This window comes from Equus przewalskii, chromosome X, assembly GCF_037783145.1.
Source record: "Equus przewalskii isolate Varuska chromosome X, EquPr2, whole genome shotgun sequence".
Lineage (NCBI taxonomy): Eukaryota > Metazoa > Chordata > Mammalia > Perissodactyla > Equidae > Equus > Equus przewalskii.
This window is the reverse complement of record NC_091863.1, coordinates 119,706,944-119,727,488: the sequence shown is the minus strand read 5'-3', so window position 1 is coordinate 119,727,488 and position 20,545 is coordinate 119,706,944. Positions and strand designations below refer to the sequence as shown.

At 53.9% G+C, this 20,545-nt stretch overlaps 2 protein-coding genes and 1 long non-coding RNA gene across 31 annotated transcripts in view; 1 reads left to right on the top strand and 2 right to left on the bottom strand.

Annotated features, from left to right (window-relative positions):
* Nucleotides 1–11,042, bottom strand: part of LOC103540704 (uncharacterized) — a 284,275-nt gene extending 273,233 nt beyond the window's left edge. The window contains exons 1-3 of the long non-coding RNA XR_011535919.1: nucleotides 10,911–11,042; nucleotides 10,411–10,470; nucleotides 9,439–9,502 (exon numbers count right to left, since the gene is read on the bottom strand). This is a non-coding gene — a long non-coding RNA (uncharacterized lncRNA). The remainder of the gene's footprint in view (nucleotides 1–9,438; nucleotides 9,503–10,410; nucleotides 10,471–10,910) is intronic.
* Nucleotides 10,913–16,387, top strand: EOLA2 (endothelium and lymphocyte associated ASCH domain 2). 29 transcript variants are annotated; one of them, XM_070604289.1, is made up of 8 exons: nucleotides 11,022–11,561; nucleotides 11,917–11,969; nucleotides 13,047–13,137; nucleotides 13,527–13,577; nucleotides 13,696–13,831; nucleotides 14,129–14,275; nucleotides 14,392–14,674; nucleotides 15,516–16,387. In XM_070604289.1, the coding sequence occupies exons 7-8, from the start codon at nucleotides 14,422–14,424 to the stop codon at nucleotides 15,737–15,739; spliced, it is 477 nt and encodes a 158-aa protein (XP_070460390.1). In that variant the 5' UTR covers nucleotides 11,022–11,561; nucleotides 11,917–11,969; nucleotides 13,047–13,137; nucleotides 13,527–13,577; nucleotides 13,696–13,831; nucleotides 14,129–14,275; nucleotides 14,392–14,421; the 3' UTR covers nucleotides 15,740–16,387. The 29 variants fall into 29 exon arrangements, 25 of the variants coding, with proteins under 25 accessions (XP_070460389.1, XP_070460375.1, XP_070460372.1 ...); XM_070604290.1 differs by lacking the exon at nucleotides 13,527–13,577; XM_070604284.1 differs by lacking the exon at nucleotides 13,696–13,831.
* Nucleotides 16,388–16,921: 534 nt separating this feature from the next.
* Nucleotides 16,922–18,637, bottom strand: HSFX4 (heat shock transcription factor family, X-linked member 4). The gene is made up of 2 exons (XM_070604268.1): nucleotides 18,013–18,637; nucleotides 16,922–17,594 (listed from the first exon to the last, which is right to left on the bottom strand). Exons 1-2 carry the CDS (start codon nucleotides 18,511–18,513, stop codon nucleotides 17,016–17,018), a joined length of 1,080 nt encoding a protein of 359 aa, XP_070460369.1. The 5' UTR covers nucleotides 18,514–18,637; the 3' UTR covers nucleotides 16,922–17,015.
* Nucleotides 18,638–20,545: the final 1,908 nt, after the last annotated feature.

The window sequence follows — 20,545 nt, the reverse complement described above, 5'->3', positions numbered from 1 at the left end:
GGACTAGCTCATGGACAAGCAACACAGTTCAAAGTCCCAGAATCACACAGCACTGGAGCTGGAAAGAGCTGAAGCAGTCCTTGAAGCTGAGCCCCTTGCTTTGCAGATGGGAATCGAGATGCCTAACAAAGGGACTTGGCCAAGAACACACGCAGGGCCCAGGGCCAGCCCCACACTTCAGGAGCGTAAATCAGGGCAGCAGGCTCTTAGCCTTGGCATCAGGCTCAGAGTGCATGTCCTGTGTTCTCAACTTGTTTGGCAGGATTCTGGGTTGGCTGATCCTGAATCCCAACTCCCTCTCAGCCATCTGAGAGAGCTTAGCCAAGTCCCTCGGCCTCTATGCTCAGTTTCCTCATCTGTCTTGTGGATCTAACAGCACCTATCTCACCAGGTTGATTCAAGGACCAAAGGAGATAAGATGTGAGAAGCACCTTTGCCCCACTTCCTTTGCCTGAGCTATTGTTCCTTATGGCCTCTGATCTCCTGTCCTCCCAGCCTAAAGCTGACTTGTCAGGAGGGGACTCCTGTATCACCACCATCAAAACCCTGCCCAGATTTCAGCACACAGCTCAGAGCCAGCCTCCCTCTGGAGCCTTCCAGATCTCCCAAGGAGATACATCCTGCCCTCTCCTGAGGCCTAGTAACACTTCACAGATAGTCTTTCTGTGGACAGTTATCTGGTCCTGCCTCAAAAGAGTGTCTGACATACTTGCCTTTCCTACCCAACTAACATGCACTGACTCCAAGGCAGGGCCTATCTCACTGATCTGCCAGCTCCAGTATGGTATAGTAGCTTACCATAGTAGAGAGTAGCTCTACCATGCTGGATCACTCCAACTGAACAGTTTATCATCATCATCAGTCAACATATACTGAGTGTCTCCTCTGGGGACCATACAAAAGTGAACTGGGCAGGGTCCTTGTCCTCAGAGAGATTCCAGTCTAGCTCGGGTAACAGGGCACACACATATGCACATGAAATGGAAACCACTCAAGGTAACTTTACACGAAAAGAGTACTACAGATAGGGTTCTGGAAGGTTGTCAGGAAGGAGCAGTCCTTGAAGCTGGCCTCCGAGGGTTCATGAAGACATAGGAAGTGAGGAGTGAGGGCATTCACCATGAGGCAGCAATATGGAGGGCAGTGGCACCAAGTGCTGGAAACCGGAGAAGAGCCCAGGCTGTGGGAGTGGAGGCGGCAGCTATGATCGAGAAGGCAGGGGAGGGCCACCTTGAGCAAGATCATGTTATGATCATAGCCTCATTAAGTTTACAGGGTCTTGGCTGAGCCCAAGCCCATTCACTGCTCAGAGTAACCCCATGGGTTGAGGACTGTTTTTATTATCCTCATTTGACAGATGGGCAAACTGAGGCCAAAGAGGTTCAGGCACTTGAATGCCAAGCATTGGGAGCCAGGACAACCCCTGGGCAAGGTTGTGTTTTAGGAATCACGGTTATGCTACAGGGGAGACCACGATCACAGGGGCCCAGAGAGGGGTTAGAAATCTGCTTGTGTCATGTGAGCAAAGGCCTCAGCTTTGAGAGAGCTCAGGAAACATCTGAACAGGATATTCTTCCAGAAACTTCTTTTCCTTAAGGATTCTATCTATGGTCCCTCTACTTTTCCCTGCTGATTTTGTACCAGAAGTCGGGGATCCAGCCTACCTGGCATTCAGTCTTCCTTTACTTTCTCAGATGGTGCACACACTACCTCTATCCCCATGGGAAAGTTTCCATCCTTCTTAACAAAGGGCTGGGGCAAAGCCCAAAGAGCACTCTGCTCTTCTGTGACATTCCACATAGGACAAATGACATTTAAACACATTGGCCACTCTAGCAACTGGGTTCTTTATCTCGTTCCTAAAGTGGGCTTCCCATTTCAGGAATGACATTAGTGAAACGAAACAAAGACTGATGAGCAAAGCCCTATAATCTGTCAAAGCAGCAGCTGCTCTTCTGGATACACACAGGAAGAGGCCAGTGAAGAATGCGGAAGACAGAGCACTCTACCAACGTTGAACTGGGGACACTCAACTCAGCATTGGATAGAAAGGACAGAAGCCATTTACATGAAGGCGTCTTTCTAGTGCCATGTCATTAAGATTATCAAGAAAGTACATTGATACCAGACACACTAACAGCTGTCCACAATTCTAAACTTTCACTTAGATTTAGAGCACGGAGATAGGCCTTGGCCAGAGTCTGAGAGCAGGTCACACTTGTTTCTGCCATAAGCTCCCTTGGAAAAGTGTCCATTAACTCCCATAATTAGACGTCCTTAGGATCCATACTACAACCAAAAAAAGTGCAACTCTCCCTGATCGCATGGATAATTCAACAACCTCTTAACTCAAATTGCGCTCCTTACAAAATATTTTACAGATGCTTCATACATTCAAAGTTGGGAGAGAAACAAATATTTGCTGTCTCCTTCATATCACAGAAGGTCAGTTTCTACATCTGCATAATCGAGGATTTTGCCCCCAATAGAAAAATTCATCTTATACAAATTTTCAATTTATGATATAATCAGAGTATCACTAAGTACTCAAAATCAAAGGATTTGAGATGTACAAGGCATTCTGTGATGAGACTTTTCTTTTCAAAATGCTATGCATGGACCAGCCACCTAGGCATCACCTGGGATCTGGTCAGAAATGCAGAATCTCCAGTGCACCCAGAACTTCTGAATCAGAAGCTACATCTGACAAGATCACTGAGGGATCTGAATGCTCATTAAAGTTTGAGAACCACAGATCTAGAACACCAGTTTTCAAACTGTGTTCTGTGGCGTGCTTTATGGGCCTCTATGGAGAATGGCCCAAGGAGAGATTGGGAAGAAGGAGTGGGTGGATTGGGCCTTGCTTTAGCTGAGCAGCCTGCCTCTGATCTGTTTGCGGGGTGGAACCTCTGGCCAGACCAAGATATTCCACGGCAACAAAAGTGTGAGAACCATTATTCTAGACCAATCATCTCATTTTCTACATGGCACAACTGAGATCTTCCAAAGAGCATAAGGGACTTTTGCCAAGTTCACATCATAGTCCCTTGACCACTGTTAGAAAACTCTGAAATTTACAAAGCCTGGGAACCAAGAAAAATCTTCATAGTCAGTGTTTCTGGAATAACCTCCAACCTGCAGAGTAGAAGCAAAAATTGAGAACTCGAGCCTCACCAGGAGAGGACATGATATACAAGGCTCTGCTCTGGAAACAGCCCTGTGAGGGAAGCAGCATTTGTGCCACCTGGTTTACAAGAGAGGACAGAGACACTAAGTTCCAAGGTCACAGGAAGAGAAGAGTTGATGTCCAAACCCAGGTCCCCGGACCCTAAAGCCCAAACTCTGGACATCGTCATTCCACCACCTCCTGGCCACACACCCTTCAGCCCCTCTGTGGGCCATATGCACTGGCCCAGCCTATGAACCACATGGACACACATAAATCAAAAAAGGGAGTGCTACTGTCCTCATGGGCCCTTGGAAGGCAAACAATGGGCTCACATCCCAACCTTTAGGCTCCCAGTATAGGCTCTTCACAAGGAAAACGCAAACTAGACTGCTATATCTTCACAGTAATGAGCATTAGGAGTCTGTTTGTTTTAATATCCATCATTATATATTTGACATCTCTTTGTCTTGGGAAAGTCAGAAAGATCAAGAAGGCAGGAATACTCAGAGGAAGGAAAGGAGAATACTTTACAGTGTACCAACACATTAGTCTTAGTATACTTTGTTTTCATACTCACAACCCCCAAGCATTGCATGGAGCTTTCTGCCATGGAAGCTACTCGCTGATCAAGTCTCTGACCACCGATCACCTTCAATTAAAAATGAAGTTGGATGAGTCAGGCAATAGATGGCACAATGAGCAAGTAGCACATTACTACTGTCAAATCCTAGCTAGTGTCATCTCATACAAAAAGCAGGCCCCTTTCCTAAAACTTCCTCCAAGTATCATTTGGGAACATTCAAGTTGGGTGACAAAATATGCCAAGGTCACCTGCCTTCATCGTCTTGTCTTCACCACTCACCCTCCTCCTTCAAAGGCAGCATGTCCAGTGGCAGTGAGGGAGGGGCCTGCACTGCCAAAGCTCTCCTGGCCCTGGATGCTGTCAGAGCTCAGGCCATCCGTAAGCTGGCCTGGGCGAACTCACACCACGCCTCCTTTCTATGGGTTGTCGGCAGCAGCCACTCTGCTCAGTCTGGGCAACTCAGGGTGCCACAATGGGCAAATCAACTTTCTGGTGGGGGCCAGGAGGATCTAGCCCCAACATCCTCACCACCCCCTCCACGGTCCTCAGAACTTAAAGACCTAATGTCATCTCTCCAAGCTTTCTTCTAAAGTCAGGAACAAGAATTAGAAAGCTCATCACAAGCCAGGAGAATGAGGCAGCCTCCAAAGAAGACCCATATGTTCAGAACAAGGACAGGAGCATGCTGCAGGGATCACTGCTCATCTGTGGAAGGCTGCTCCTGGGCCACCCAGGGCTGCATCTTATTCACCTGTCTTTCCTTGTTGTCTACACGCTGCCTGGCCCATCAGAGGCACCCAAAGGTTTGTCAAATGACTGACTAACCAAACAAGAGAATCAATGAATTCTTCTCAGGGAGAGAAGCAAACTTGCCTTTAACACTGTTAGTGAGCGCACAGACCAGTTGCACCCAGAGTACAGCGCAGAATTCTTAGGGCAGCCTCTATGAGTTAGACCCAGTATAGTTTCTCAGCCACATCTCCAATGAACTCACACCACAAACAAGTCTGCCTCAGCCAGGAATCTTCTCCCAGCTCCCTGAATGTATCTGGCCCTTTCAGGGGGCCCTTCCCCCATTTCCCACCTAAGGAGACCCTTTTCACCCTCAAGACCTAGATGAAATGGTCCTTCTCTCTGAGGCCTTCCGCAGCTCCTTGCCCCGAGTCAGTGGTTACTTCCCCTTCAAGTTTTCCTGACCCCATAGGGCCTCGATTCAGATCAGGTGGTTTACAGGACTGCCTGGAAGATGCCCCCACCAGCCCTGAGGGACGCAGAGCTGAGTGCGCCTGTGGACCTGCACCGTCAAGGAGCCTCTTACAGGACAGGTGTCTGCTGACAACTCTGCTTTGCCCTGTGCTGTTCCCTACCCAGGTCTGCCCTCTCCCATCAGCCTGGGCTTACAGTGATGCTAACAGACGCTCAGCTGGGAAACGCCCTGGAAGCACACCCCCTTCCAAACCCAGCAGTCTCCTGATGCACAAGAAGCCGAAGCACCTCCCACCAGGCCGGCCGCAGTGTGGAGCGCGGTTTTGCCCGAGGAAAGGCACCTGGTGCCCTATGTGTGCTACTTGGTATGCACCCATTCCTGGGGCACCAATTTTGGGTGTTGATTGACCCGTTCAGTCCACCTGGATTGCAAGGCCTCAGGCACAGTGAGGGCCTAACTACCCCGCCGAGTACAGGTCCTTGAGGGCCGATCCCTGCTCTGCAGCTCCCCGATGGGCTGGGAGAGACTGTCAGCTCGGTGTCACAGGCTGAAGGGACAACCTGTCCAGCCCTGCTTCTCCCTGCTCCCTTCGTGGGTGTTATTCCCCAGTCAGCCTTTGGCACACCTCACTCCCTCTCAGGGGGCAGCTTCCTGAAAGATTCCACCTGAGACAGTTGCTTCTCGAGTGGTCCAAAAAGCAGGTGCTAAGACAGGGTCTTGGTGCGGGATTGCTCATCACCTGCCCCAGTGGTAACGAGGACCTCATCCCGGGGGTTGGTGGTGTGCAGACAGCCCAGTGGCTAGCACGTTCCTGTCAGAACTTTTTGCTGGGCTGGCGGGTGGAGAGGAATTTGCCGGCAGGTGAGGGGACCCAGGCGTGTGGCACGTACAGGAAGGACAACTCGAAGGACAAGGGGAATGGATGGAGGTGACCCTCTTGCTTTGATGACTGGCAGGGTGATGAGAATCCCGGGGTGATTAACAGAGTGAAAACTAAGGGGGAGCCCCAGAGTCTCCTCAGTAGGTTGCAAAGTCGCCCCATCTCAGGCAGTGGACGAAGGGCAAACCCAGGATTTGATAGGAGTGGCTGAACTTCAAAGACAGCTGAACGTTCACCAAGGCAGGTCCGTCAGGCCAACATCAGAAGCCCCATTGGGAAAACCCACACCCCTGACACAAGAAACAGGCACATCCGGGCGAGGGCCCTGGAAGAGCTAGACTCCCCAGATGCCTCTGAAACCTCTGAGCCTGGAGCAGTGGCCCATTCCTTCCCATAAAGAGCTAATGCACCCATCCCATCGCTGAGGGAGCAAAAAGCCTGCACATCTTTCTCCATGGGTGCCTTCCATCCCAGAAGGTAGAGTGACCAGCCATCCTGGTTTACTGTAGGACTTGCAGTTCTAAAACCAGGAGAGTCCCAGGAAAACCAGGAAGAGGTGGTCGGCTTCCTGCCAGGGCCCCAACCAGAGTGAAGTCACCACACAACACAGGCAGGATGTGCCAAGCCTGCTAAGGGAGGAAAGGAACTGCACAACCGCCTGACCCATGAACGGCAGTAGAGGTCCCAGGGTGGCACTGAACGGCCAGCATGCGGGGGCTGACACTGATGGACACCACTGGCAAGGAGGCCTGACCCCTCCAGCGGCAGAGGGGGTCAATACCACACGGCCTCCCTGGGGGCACAATGGATGGGCAACCCACCAAGGTGCAGCCTAAAATGGACCCTCTAAAGAGCAAGAACACACAGCAGGTGGCTGAGGGCAGCCACCCCAACAAAGTCATGATCCCTTGCCCAGGTTCTGCCCCTGAGCCAGTTTTCTGACCTGGAACCGTGGACTAGGGAGGTGGCCAGGACCCTAGGGGGAAGGACGCTGTAGTGCCATGGCAAGTAGGCACGGGAATGACCCCCCAACCCCTCCCAAAGGGACCTCTGGCTATGCACTGGGGGACTGAATGCTGGGAAATGGGATTACCAGACCGTGGGAGGCTGTTGGACACAGCGTCCAACCCGGCATTGACACTGGAGTCTCAATAAACTCAGTCTCCGCGTCCACTTCAGGAGGACCCCCATGCTGGAGTTTCTGACCAGAGGACGTCACTGGGTCCAAGGTGTGCTGGGCCATTCTCGAGAATTTGTCAGTTGGGCTTGAGCAGGGAGAGCCTGGAATCCAATACACTCCACAACAAGGTGCAGAGCTGAGTGAGATGTCTTCTGAGGACTCTTTCAGAACATGGGATAACACTTAATGTTAAACGAAAAAACATAAGACAGAATGGTCACACAGCAGGAGCTCAACTGAGTAAAGAGGAACTACACGGAAAAAGAATGGGGGGAGGGTCAGCCCCATGGCATAGTGGTTAAGTTCAGCGCCCTAGGCTTCGGCAGCCCAGGGGCACAGGTTTGGATTCTGGGGCACTCACCAGCCACGCTATGGCAGCGACCCACATATAAATTGGAGGGAGATTGGCACAGTTGCTAGCTCAATGCTAATCTTCCTCAGCAAAAACAGAAGTGGGGAAATAGACCCAAACTGTGAGCATTCACGCCTCCGGGCAGTGCCTCCTGAGCAACCTTTGTCCTGATTCTTCGTATACTTTCTGTACTTTCCAAAGTCGCCACAGCGAGCATGCAGATACTCAGGAGTTAGCCGAGTGGGTCTTCTGCAACAGAGTGCATTAGTCCACCCATTCAAGCCCCCATCACCATAGCTATGGGATGGCAACACGTGCTCCAGATCCCCCACACCTGAATCTCGTAAACAAATAAGCTGGACCATACACTGTCACTCAGCCACAGTGTGACGTTTGGATGCCGTCCCTCAAGCTGTGGAGGGCCTGGCGCGGGGGTCGTTGCTTGTTTGCTCAGAGACTGAGGACAGTAAAGAAGATGTTACTGAAACTCAGAAGATGGAAACATGGAATTGAGCCTCGCCCCGCCCCCGATTGAAGGTGCTTTTCTGGCTTGTGATATGAATGCAAGTGAGGAGGTTGCCAGAAGTTCACGGAAACTCCCAAGGTTCCAACTCGGCTGGGCCACCCTCTGTGTGCAGGCACCACACCTAAGCAGTGGCGGCAAAGTAGCTCGTGGGTGACTGCAGGTGCCTTGTGATGCAGCTTCCTCCTGTGGACTTGGAGCGTCACTAAGACAAAGCAGAAATAAGTACAGTTCTCAGGTTGGACCACGTGATCCAGGCCGTACTGAGAGGGATGCAGCCAACTGGAGCTGCCCAGGGGACAGGGAGCAAGAGGAGCAGTGGAGTCTGCCTGTTGGAAGCAGGCCACATGAGGATTGGGAGGAAAAGGGAGACTGGGGCCGAAGAAACAAGGCTCGCTGTCCTCTTGCTGCTGCACGGCTGCCGGGCCTCCTCTTCAGAAAGGTCAGGACACGGAACTACAGCCAAGCGGTGACAGAGGGAATCACAGGGATGAGAAGGAGCCCATTCTCAGGGGCAGAGTGCTGGACGCAAGGGCACCTCCTCCTCGGGGACCACTCCTCCCAGGTGGTGGGGCCTGCCGGTGGAGGGCAGCCTCCAGCTGGAGGGGCAGTGGACATTCCCTGACCTTTGGGATCACTTACACTTCCAGAGTCTAGGTGAATGCCGAGTGCAAAGCAGGCATGCAAAGGGAGGAGGAGAGCAGCCCCCGAGGGCCAGAGGAGGAATCTGAAACGCAAACAACCAAGGGGAGATGAGCACCCAGGCTTCGGAACCAGCTCCCACATCTCCGCACCAAAGAGACCAGCAGCTCAACAGAAAGACGGGCAAAAGGCGTTTCAGAGAGGAGGAAACCGGACCTGCCGAGAAGTATATGGGGGAAACTGGGAGTTTGGGTCAAGCCGGTCCCAGACCTGTGGTGCTGCAAAACACGTGGCAGGAGCCAACGGGAACCTTCCCTGGGCCTCAAAGAAGCACATGGGAGGCAGAGGCAGCATTCTCCATGGTGCACTCTGCACCTCTCGGCAAGTGAGGAAAATGGGTAACAGGCGCAGCAGAGGGGAGGGGATGCAGAGAAGTAACACGGAGCAGAGAGGATGAGCCAGGCAGGAGAACATCTGTGCCAGAGAGGGGGACGGCAGAGCCAGGGTGGTGAGCACCGAGAGGCCTCGTGGCAGCAAGTTCCCAGGGGACAGCTGGGGGGGTGGGCTAGATGGACACGGGTCACTGGAAGGGTGAAGGATAAGAAACTGCAAAGGCGAGGGCTCAGACAGCCCATCTGGGACAGTGAGTTCTGCAGGGTGCTGCCCGGAGGGAGGAGGAAGAGAGGCTGACTGAGCAGATGCTATGGGCTCCGAAGAGGAGGCGACGTCCTGGGGGCATTTGCCACAAAGAGCAGTGGTGGACATGCTAAAAGGACTTCCTAAAAGGAAGATGGGCTGCGGTATGGGGATGTGCGTTATGGGGATGGAACCATGGGCTGAGAAGAAAGCAGGCCCCCTGCAGCCGAGGCCTGAATCCCACGAAGGGGCCCTCTGCTCCTCACCTCACCTCAGGGCCAGCATTCGTGCTTCCTGGAGCTTCGGCAAGGAGCAAGCAGGTGCAGCTCACTGGAAGAGAAGGCAGTGCTCTGTTGATCCACACTGACTGAGCAACTACTGTGCCCCGGGCCCGTGGCTTGCAGAAACGAGTAAGAGCCAGTCCTGGCCTTCAAGGACCTCAGCGCTCCTGAGGGGGTCCCAGACTCTTGGAGAGCAGCTACAACCCTCGGAGATAGGAGCCCAGGGAAGGGAGGGAGGGAGAGCTAGAGTGCCGCCAGAACCCAGGGACAGGAGTGCCTGCCACCAGGCGTGGGGCAGAGAAAGGGATGTTCAAGTTGTGCCTGGAAGGAGGACAGGAGTCTGCCAGGACAAGAGAGGCAGGCATTTGAGCCCCCGGGGACCATGTGCCAAAGCAGGGAGTCCTGGCAAAGTGCGTACACTCAGGGGGCAGGGGCTCCCCAGCACACTGACCCACATGTTGGGCCACAACGGGGGAGAGAGCTGGCCCACCAGAAGGCCCCCCAGGGCCCCAAGGGGTTTGGGCTTCAACAGGCAAGGGCCCAGCAGGGTTTTCAGGAAGGCGTTGATGAGGGCAGATGTGCTGCTGGGAAACGGGATGGGTGGCCTGTGCAGCTCCCACTGGACTAGAAAGAGCCGGCACCCAGGCCGATGGGGAGGCACTGGGAACAACCAGCACGGGCCCCAGACTATGGGGCTGGAACTCAGGAAGTGGCCATGGGGCAGGAAGAGGGGCCTTCATTCTGATCAGGCCTTTGGGAGGCAAAGCCCCAGGACTGGGTCATCCAGGCAAAGACCAGGAAGGGCGCAGGGATGTCGAGGAGCACAGCGCGGCAGTGAGTGCCTTCAGCTCCTAAGTGAGAGTCAAGACAAGAGGCAGCTTTGACAGAGAAGGGGGCACTGGGGGGACACGTCAGGTCTGAGGGGCAGCAGAAAAGAGTGGGGACTTTCCTTCTCACCTGCAAACAAAGGCCATATCAAGCCTGCCCCTCAGGACCTCCTGGCACGCCCGCGGTGGCCTGGAAGAAGGAGACCCTGACACTCCAGGCACAGGACTCAGCCTAGGGGTCCTGCCCTCTCCCGGCCTCCGCGTCCCCCAGGGTCCCTTCGGAGGGTCGGCCTAGGTAGCCAAGAACTCTGTGGCTGCCACTCGACTTCTGCCTCTGAGGTCACCGCGCACCAGGCGCCTAGCCCCTCCTCCTCCTCCCTCCCTTTCTCCCAGCTCCTCCCCCACCTTTCTCCCAGCTCCGCCTCGTCTCCTGAAGCCCCGCCCTCAGCCCCGCCTTCTCTTCCAATAGCGGCTCCTCCCTCGGCTCTTTTCCTCAGGTCTGGCTTCCATAAGGCTCCCCCGGCCCCTCCCAGCCCCGCCCCTGCCCCTCCGCCTCCCCGCAGCCCCGCCCCCTGGCTCACGTTGTCCCCCGCCTCACTCTCCCCCTAACCCCTCTTGCCCGTTCCTGACCTGCTCCCAGCCGCTGGTCTCCAGGCCCCGACTGGGCCTGCTGAGCCCTCGTCCCTTGGGGCCGGGGGAGTCCACTGACTTCTCCTATCGGCGGGGGCCCGCGTGCACTTGTGCGCGTGACGTCAGCGCGTGTCTTCGTAATGAGCTGGCTGCGTGCCTGCGTGCCTGCGTGCCTTCGTACAGGCGTGCTGAGTTCCGGCGTGCTGCGTGCTTACGTACGTGGTCCGTGCTCGTGCCTTCCCGCAAGAAAGGGGCTTCAGCGGCTGGGCGAGCGTGGCGCGGGGACAGACCGCCGCTGCGGTCTTCGGTCCCTGGGCGTAGTCTCCTCGCCTGGGTGTAGGAGGCGGCCCCGTCGGGACACGGGTAGGCGGAGGACCCTGCTGCCCAGTGGCTGCAGCGGAGTCGGCACAACGCGCCCGCCACTCGCTCGGCCCGTGGATCCGGGAGACCCGCGCCGCGCAGCCCGAAAGGCTCCAGGACTCAGCCCTCCGCGGGACGGTACCCCTGGGCTGGGAGCGCGCGCAGGCGACCCAGGCCGCTCTTTCCTGTCCCTTCGCCGCCACCATCACACGCCCGCCCTCCTTCTACGTGTGTGGACCGGCGACGTGCGTCTGCGCCTAGAAGGGCGAGTGTGGCGGTCCACAGGCACCGGTAGGTCCGCCCTCGTGTTTGCCCTCCTGCGTCCCGCTTGGCCCTTCAGCTGTGCCCCCACCCAGGCCACGGGCTCCGCTGTGCCCTCAGAACACGGTCCGCTTCCGTGACGTGATGTGCTGTGCTGCTGGCTGCTGGGGCGTTATGTGGTCCCACAGCCCTCAGGGGCCAGAGAGACCCACTGCCGTGATGAGCAGAGCCAAAGCGTGCGTGAGGGGTTTCCCTCCAGTTGGACCCTCCCGGGTCCTGCTGGCCTCCAGTCCCTGCTGAGTTGAAGACCGTTCTGGTACTTTAGCCCACATTGCTGTCTCGTACCTGATGACCTTGTCTCGTTATCCCTCTTGTCCTTGTGCAGGCGAAGGAGCCGAGACCAGAGGAACAGGCTTTCCTCTTCAGGCCACCAAGCAGGTACTCTCCGCATCAGGAGGCAGGAGGGCACTCGGCCCCCTTCGTACCTTTACGGTTACCTCAGTTCTCTCTAGGGATCCCAGCCACACAGTTCAGGTCTCCTGGTTGTGATTTTGTGCTTCTGATGAGAAAAGGACCAAGACAGCGAGTGGCAGAAACTAGGCAAACCTGCAGTCCGGTCGTCTACCCCAGGAGGAGAGTAGAAGTGGCCAGGCCACAGGGGGACATCCAGCCTCTCTCGTAAATAATCCAAAGCCAGTGAACAGGGCGACCCTTGGTCACCCATCCGGTTAGCAAAGGTTAAGTGAAAGGAGATGCTCAGGGCCGATGAGTGTGTGAGGAGATGGCCCTTGCCTGTGGTTGGTGGAGTGTACGGAAGTGAGCCCCTGTGGAAAGCCTTCTGCTGGTGCGGATCGGCACCTCAGATGTGCATGCCCTGTGACCCAGGCCTCCTCCTAACTATATCTTCAGTCAACACCTGTTTGTGGGGACGTCCTTTATGGTGACAGAAAGTGCAGAGCAGTCTGTGACTCACCATCAGGAAGATAGTCAGTGAATTGTGGGAGAGCCAACTATGGGATAGCATACAGGCGGTGACGAATAGGACAGAAGAAGATGTGCAGACGTGAAAGAACGTGCTTGATGTGCTGTTAATGGAGAAATCAGCCTCCACCCTTGGAGACGTCCAGGCAGGAGCACACAGCTCTGTTAGTTTGCCAGGGCGGTCATGTCAGAGTACCGCAGACTGAGTGGCTTCAACAGCAGAAAGTTGTCGTCTCACAGTTCTGGAGGCCGGAAGTCCAAGATCAAGGTGTCGGCCGACTTTGCCTCTGCTGAGGACTATGAGACAGAATCTGCTGTTCCGCCCTTGTCCCTGACTTCTGGTGGTTTGCTGGCAATCTTTGGCATCCCTAGGCTCATAACTTTCTGCCTTCCTCTTCAAATGGTGTTCTTCTGTGTGCGTCTCTCTAAATTTCCCCTTTTTATGAGTACACCTGTCGGATTGGATGAGGGTGCACCATAAGGAGCTCATTTTACCTTGATTACCTCTGTAAAGACCTTTTCTGTGTATATCAGGTCAGATTCTGAGGAACTACGGACTGAGACTTCAAGACGTGAAACTGGAGGGGCCACAATGCAACCAGTAACAACCTAGAAAGTCCCTGCGGTAGGAGGAAAGCCTTCGTGGCTGCAGGGTGGTGAATAAAGTGGGGACGAGAGTGAAAAGCTGGAGGGGGGCGCAGATCACGTGGGGCCTTGCAGGCCGTGGTGAGAAGTGTGGGTCTCTGCTGCTTGGGGAAAGAAGCCTCTGGAAGGTACTGGGTTAGGTGCCCTCAGTGCCTCAGCCCCCATTCTCACAGTCTTGTGGAGGATGAGGTTCCCCGAGGTGCCATGACCCAGCTGAGGGTTGGGCCTGGGGCCCTGCTCCTCCCAGTGCACAGCTCTGTCCCCTAGTGACAAGGAGGGATCCCCTCCAGGGACAGGGAAAGGAGCCAAGGACAGGGTGTGCATGCTGTTACGTCCCCGGTAATGGTGAGCTCTCTCTTCATCCTGCAGTGCCTCCGTCTCAGCTGTAGAGTGGGGTGACAGTAGCACTGCCCCTACCCGGTAATTTGAGGGTTGAATTCTATGATCCGTGGATCGTGCCCATCCCAGGGCCTGGCATGGAGATGGTGCCTGCACATTGCTGCCGATCGTTCTTGCTCTCATGATTCGTTTCTCTCAGCTTGGGACTCCTGCTGACAGCGGAGAGCAGTGGTGCAAGAAGGGGTTGGAGGAGGATAGCAGCCAAAGGGGTCAGTCGGGAGGAGACACTTGACAGGGCCATCTGAGATCGAGGGCATCCGCTGGGCCCAGCTGAGGTTGGATAGCAAGGATTTCTGGTAGCAGCCCTGTGGTAGGGGCCGGGAGATTTGGGACCTGCGGTGCCTTGGCAGTGGCAGTGCCAGGAAGCAGAGAGGGTTGGAGTGGGTGGGGGTGGCAGAAGAAGAAGCATAGCCCAGGACTGTCCTTGTCTGTGCTGGGAGAGGGCTAGAGCCAGCCCACTGTGCTGTGAAGCCAAGGGGCCCTCCCTCCCTCCCTCCTCTGTGCTGCCCTGGGGCTCAGTGACCTCTGTTGTACAACTGACCACGTGCTGTCCTGGCTGTGCCTTTCTCTAGCTGTCCCCAACCTGCTCCGAGAGCTCCCCAAAGACTCCATGTGACGGGCGAGTCATCCCAGTGGCCAGCCTCTTCCGTCAGGCCTGTCAACTGACTGTCTGGTGATTGAAAGGAGGAACCAGCACTCTCCGCTACTCCACCGTCCAGGTCAGTGGGGTTTCAGGGCACCTTGGGGACGCTGGGGAGAGGTCAGGCCCACGGGCCATGAGCTTGGAGTGCCGGTGCGTGAGGTTTATTGACATTGCGGTTCTGCGTTTCCACAGGCCACGTGAGGCCCAAGGAGCTCTGGGGAGATGAAGTTCAGCTGCCTCTCCTTCCGGCAGCCCTATGCAGGTTTTGTCTTAAATGGAGTCAAGACTGTGGAGACGCGTTGGCGTCCCCTGCTGAGCAGCCACCGGGACTGTACCATCGCCATCCACATTGCTCACAGGGACTGGGAAGACGCAGCCTGGAGGGAGCTGCTGGTGGAGAGGCTGGGGAGGACCCCCGCTCAGATTCAGGCCTTGCTCCAGGAAGGGGAAAAGTACGGCCGTGGAGTGATAGCTGGCAAGTGCTGCTGTGCCGACCACTGCTCAGACACCTCCCAGGGCTGCCCCCGGGACCTTGCTCTGGAGATTGGTGGCTTGTTTTCTGTTGAACTGCTGCATGTGTGGGCTATGTGGTTTCTTTCAGCAACACACCTTCAGAGGGGCAGCAAGGGGCACTTGGCTGAGGGTTGGCAGGCTGAGGTTCCACAACCCAGGGTGAACCCTTTCTCCATCCTGGGCCTCCGTTCCCATTTGTGATTCAAGAGGCAGGATGAGGTCCGAGTCTGCATGTGGGGTTTGCCTGTGTGTATATGTGCTTGTGCGTGCATGCGTGTGGCAGAGTCCATGAGATGCAGCACAGCACACAGAGCGGGTTGGACTGGCCTCTGGACTCAGGCTGCCTGCCTGGCTTTATGTGCCTGTCCCACCCCCAGTGGCCGCTGCATACTGGGCAAGTCCCCTGACCCCTCAGTGGTTGAGGTCCCACATCAGTTCCGGTCACCTGGTGAAGTGCTTGGGGACCCGAGGGCCTCCAATTTCCCTGCAGGGGCCGGGGCCCTTGTGATCTGTACCTGCTGCCCTCAGCAGTCTGACTGGTATCTGCCTGTTATTTTGGTGGGGTTGTTGAGGACAGGACCCTCTCCTCCTGATTGTCCCTCCCTCGGCCTCTCCCAGAATCCTGCGGACAGAGTTTGGCACGTCAGAAGTGCTCATTCAGAGTGACCCACTTCACTCCGTGTCCATTGGGCGATATCATCTTAGTCTCTGATGGCTGTAACTTTGAATACCCATGTTCTCTGACAGGCAGGCCCTGGTTTATGGAAGGAAAAACATCTCTGTGCTTCTCTCTTTGTGTACAGGGCTCGTTGACATTGGGGAAACTTTGCAGTGTCCAGAAAACTTAGATCCTGATGAGGTTGTGGAACTGGAAAATCAAGCCGTGCTGACCAACCTGAAGCAGAAGTTCCTGACGGTGCTTTCAAACCCCAGGTGGCTGCTGGAGCCCATCCCCAGGAAAGGCGGAAAGGATGTCTTCCAGGTAGACATCCCAGAGCACCTGATCCCCTTGGGGGAGGAGGCCTGACGAGCGTGGGCTCCTCAGAGGAAGGTCACCGAGAGACCAGCTAAATCATGACCCAGCAGCTCGTCGTCAAACGGAGGACGTGGAAATCGGGTTCCGTGTGGATTGGCACCGCAGGGGAACGCGCTACCCACTATGTGCTGTTCATGTAAACAGCTTCTCCACTCAGATGCAGGGATGGGGGAGCGGGACTTTCCTTGCACGTCTCTGGGCTCGGTGACAGTCTCAAGGACTTTGACCTTCAGGAAAAAGGGAAAGCTGCCAGAGAGTTCTTGGCACTGCCACTCATTTTGGTCCAGCTGATTTCTGGATTGACCAAAAAATACGTTTTAAGAGGAATCGTTAGTGTTCTCCCCTCTCTTTGTTCTAGTCAAACTCATAGAGTGTTTGCACAGCATCCAGGGGATTTTGTGTGGAGGCTGGGAGCGGGCGCTGAGTGATTGCTGGAGAGTGACCAGCCCTGGATGGCCTCATTCCTGATGAAGAGGACCTCAGACTTGGAAACAGAGCACCTGTCTGTCCTTGCAGAAGACTCTTGCTCTGTTGTAAAAGTGTCCCTTGGCTCATGGGGCATGAGTGTTAGACATGTTGCACAGCCACTTCATGTGTGAAGAAAGGAGCCTAAATACAGCTCTTTCGGAAAAGTGATAAGTAGCATTGTTTATTTTATAGAAAGTCTTTTTCTTTGTTTTGTTTTTTTTTTGTCGTTTATTGGGAAAATTTCTAATGGTTGTTACCTATGAGCATGATGGGCTAAACCAGGCAGTGGTTGGACATCCCTCGGCAAATGAGGTGGCCCTACTTTTAGGTGGACCTCTTTGGAAGACCCCTGGCTCTTGGTCAAGAGACATTCAGCTGCTGATCAGAAACTTTCTGGCATCTTAGGGGGACCCATGAGGAAAGACTCTCCTGTTTCAAGATGCATGAATAGTGTTAGATGATAGCCCCAAGGTCAACAGTCAGGCTGTTCTGTGTCCTGACCACTAGGCCAGGCTCAGGGAACGAGATCTTCCTGGGCTTGCCTTGATACTCCCTAGCCAAGTCCTTGGCTGAATGTGTGAAAACGCTGGTTCTTTAAATGAGAGGACAGTGGGGACCAAAGCCTGTTTGGGACCAGGATTTCCAGCCTCCTCAGGCTTATCTGAGGAGGTGTGTGTAGTATCACAAGTTAGAAAGAACACCGGGTTACAATTCTCATTAGATTCTTTATTTACTCTCTCAGAATTTTGCATCATGGTTATAAACAGTCGTTTTTATCTGTCACTGGTCATCTGTGAGCTTAGGGACCTGGATTGTCCTTGCAGTGCTCACAAAGTACACATTTGTAATCTGAGGAGCCCTTGTGCTCCTCGTCCTCGTCAGGGGCCTCATTTGAGGACATCACTGAAAGGGCAGCCAGCAGGATGGAATAACAGGTGTTGTATAAGGACATCACCGAATCATGATCTGGGTAATGTGGGGGGCTGGTGGGTGGTTCCCCTGCGCCCTCCCTTCCAGCAGTAGCCAGGGGCACAAACATACTATTCCTGGACGTGCCCTCCCCACTTGGGCTGCCTGGCTCACTTCGGCGACCATTTTCCAGGGCACATCTCACAGAACAGATATCAGAACACAAGAACCACCAATTGCCACTGGTTCCCTGAGCTTTAGGGGCTTCCTTCTGGGCCATTTCGTCAGCTGCTTTGGTGGGTTCATTGTGACGGATTCGTGGGGAGCGCCTCGTAGCTGCTACCTGCTTCTTTCTCTTTGGAGTTGTTGTGCTGGTCCCAGGCTGAGCGATAATTCTCAGGTCGCCTCTTCTCCGAATGTTCTCGATGAGCAGAGGCTTGTCTTTCTGAAATTTGGAGTTACGGTACATCTGAAATGAAATCAATCCTGTTAGTCATCCTGGGAGCAAATATTCACACCACCCCCCCCCCCAATCAGAATGGTCTTGTTTTCCTGGGGAGAAAAGATCTTTTTAACTTGCTGGCAAGTTTCATTTTGCCCTGGAGCCTGAGCTCACTCAACATACGTAATACCTAGGTTAAGGTGCATCTATCTCCTTGACATTAAGTAACCTCTCAGAGTCTTTTGTCACACCTGCAGATTACCTCTGAGGGGGTTGTCGTTTCATAGGAACAACTATACCTTCTCATCTTTCCATAAGTAAAGTCTCAGGTGAAAAAAAGTTATCCTCAGAAATTAAGCCCTTTCAGTGCATCATTCATCTTGGTCTACTAGGAAGATGTTCGAGGGACGGAGAACATGGGAAACAGAAGGACGCTCTACTTTACCATGATTCTCTTGTTCCCTGAGAATGAAGAGTGAAGCGAAGGGTCGTTTGGACGAATTTTGCTGAAGCCGTAGAGATTCAGTTGGCGGATAAAACTCTTCAAGCTGTCTGTTTCAAAAATTCTCCCTGGGCCTCTCTGGTGAAGAATCTCCCTCTGGAAAAGATCCTCTTCAATGATCACGGTGTCTCCCTCGTCATTCCAGCGCACAGACGTGAAGGCGTCGTCCTCAGCTACCATCCAAAGCTTTCTTGGGAAGGAGAGCCCGAGAAGGTGGTGGTTTTCTTCCACGTGGACGGTGCCTTGGTTTGGATCCTGTGGTCGCGGGTTGTCTTGGGGGCCTGGATCTTGGCTTATGGCTTGGTCACTGTGGGTCTCCAAAATCTCCCTTGAATCCAGATTTGGATCCAGGGATGAATTAGATGGGACCTCTGTTGCTGGCTCTCCGTCACCTGATGGGGCCTGCTTGACTTCATCTATCTGGTCGGTACTCTGACTAGCCATGGAGCTAGTCTAGGTCAGGAGCATTTTCTGTCCGAGACCAAATCACTGAACTCTCAGATCAGAAATGCCTTTGGTCAGGGTGGGGATGCCCAGTAAATACTGTCCACAAAATTCTAGAGTCTCTATAGTGGGGCAACCGGGTGCTTAAGTCATCGTTCTCTTTAGTTGTCACATGATGTCACAAGGGTGGCTCACAGCTGGTCTGGAGCAGGAGCCCTGGCCAAGTGTGGGGGAGGGGAGGGATGCAGTGTCCCAGCTTCTCTCTTTTCTAAAAGGAGAGAAACTTCTGGTTCAAGTTCCCAGAAAAGACTCCGGTCAGTCACCAGGCACATTGTTTCATGGGGCTGGGCCCTGGATGGGTTGAGAAAGCATGATCCTATCTCCACTCCCACCCCTAAAGACGGGTTGGGGGACCTGTTGCTGACCTCTCTGGTGTGCTCAAGGGCCTGGCCCTGGTTAGTCCTAGCTTGGCTCCCACCAAGACCAGGCGGGTCAGATGGACCCTTGGGGGACTGTGCTTCCCAGTAGACGGTGGTCCCTAGCAGGCTTATTTGCCTAGTCTGGGTTGATAGCCCCCTCTTTCTTCCTCTCGACCCCACTTCTTGCTTTGGTCTCTTCCTGCTGCTCCTGCTGGTTGGTTGGTCCTGCTCAGATGGACACAAACAAGGAGTCTTGCCCCTGGGTCAAGTTGTCCCCAGAGTAGTGCTGTGCTGGAGCACAGTGGGAGTGCTTCTGATGATCCTCAACCTCAGTGTCACCCAAAGCACCTCAGACAGTGTTACCCACAGCACCGGCGTGACGGTGGATGGCCACATCCTCCACTGTGCTTGGGAGGGAGTCTCCTCTTGAACTCTACTTGCCCCCAAATCTCATCCCTCTCCAAATCACAGTAGGATTGTCTTTAGTTTCCATTTCTTCGCCATAGAAACTCTTCTGGTTGCCCTGGATGAGCTCACTTTGGGAACACCTGCATGTGCCCTTTTCAAATCACCTTACCCAGCTTCTCGGATACAGCCTCCCTGGAGGCTTCCTCTAAAGCCCTATTTCCTTTCTGCTTTAGAGTGGTTTGGCTTCTGCTCTGCCAGATTTCTGGCCTCTCACTTCCAAATTGGATCTCCTCTAGTACTTCCCCTTTTAATTCCTTCATTTGGGGGTTTCAGCATCTATTCTGTTCTGTTGAGACAAAGCATTTCACTGACTCATTCCCCTGAGCCAGCCATGCTCTCCTTGCCTGAAGTCCACCTCCACCCCTGACCTGTGTGTTCCTCCCCTGCCATTACCTGGATGGTAGGTCCATTGAATAATTTTGTATGCTCTTGAGTTAGATACTTTTCAAAGGGCCTCCTTTACACAGACTCACTCCCAAGGAAAATTCCTACTCGTTTAGCTAGACGTGAGTAAGGAAACCAATGTGAAGATACTCATCACTGTGTATTTGAAAATAGATGAGAGTCTGGGTGTGGAATGGGACAAAACCCAAATGAAAGTCATCCTCATCACACAGGAGAGGATAGGACAGGGATTTTGGTGATAAGTGTTCTCTAGATGTTGTGGACAAATTTGTCCTTAATATTCACTCTGCATCTAGAGATAGAGTGGTACCATAGGAAGGCCCTGTCTTCAAGGATCCTAGGTGTTTGTCCTCGCTGCCACTGAGTAGGGTCATTTGCCCTCTCTGAGGGTCAGTCCTTTGTTTCTAAAAGGGGAGTGCAAAGAGGGTTGGAAAGAGAATCTCCCAAGATGCCTTTCAGTCTGGGGACTGCAATCCTTAATGGAGCCCCCAGGTCAACATTTGGGCTTGATATGTGGTCTTTGTGGTTCTAAACAGGTTTCCAAAGCATTCATTGAAGAAGTCCATTTATCCTGTAGGGGCATGCCCTCAGAAGCTAAAAATTTTAATGGAAGCCATTGGTGGCTTCTCAGAAGGGGGCTCCTAGAGTCTTTGGATGAACAGCCATCTCCCTTCAGTTGCACACCAGAGTATTTTTGCCTCAGTGAGTTCTGTAAAGACTGAGAATGAAATTTCCTTGTG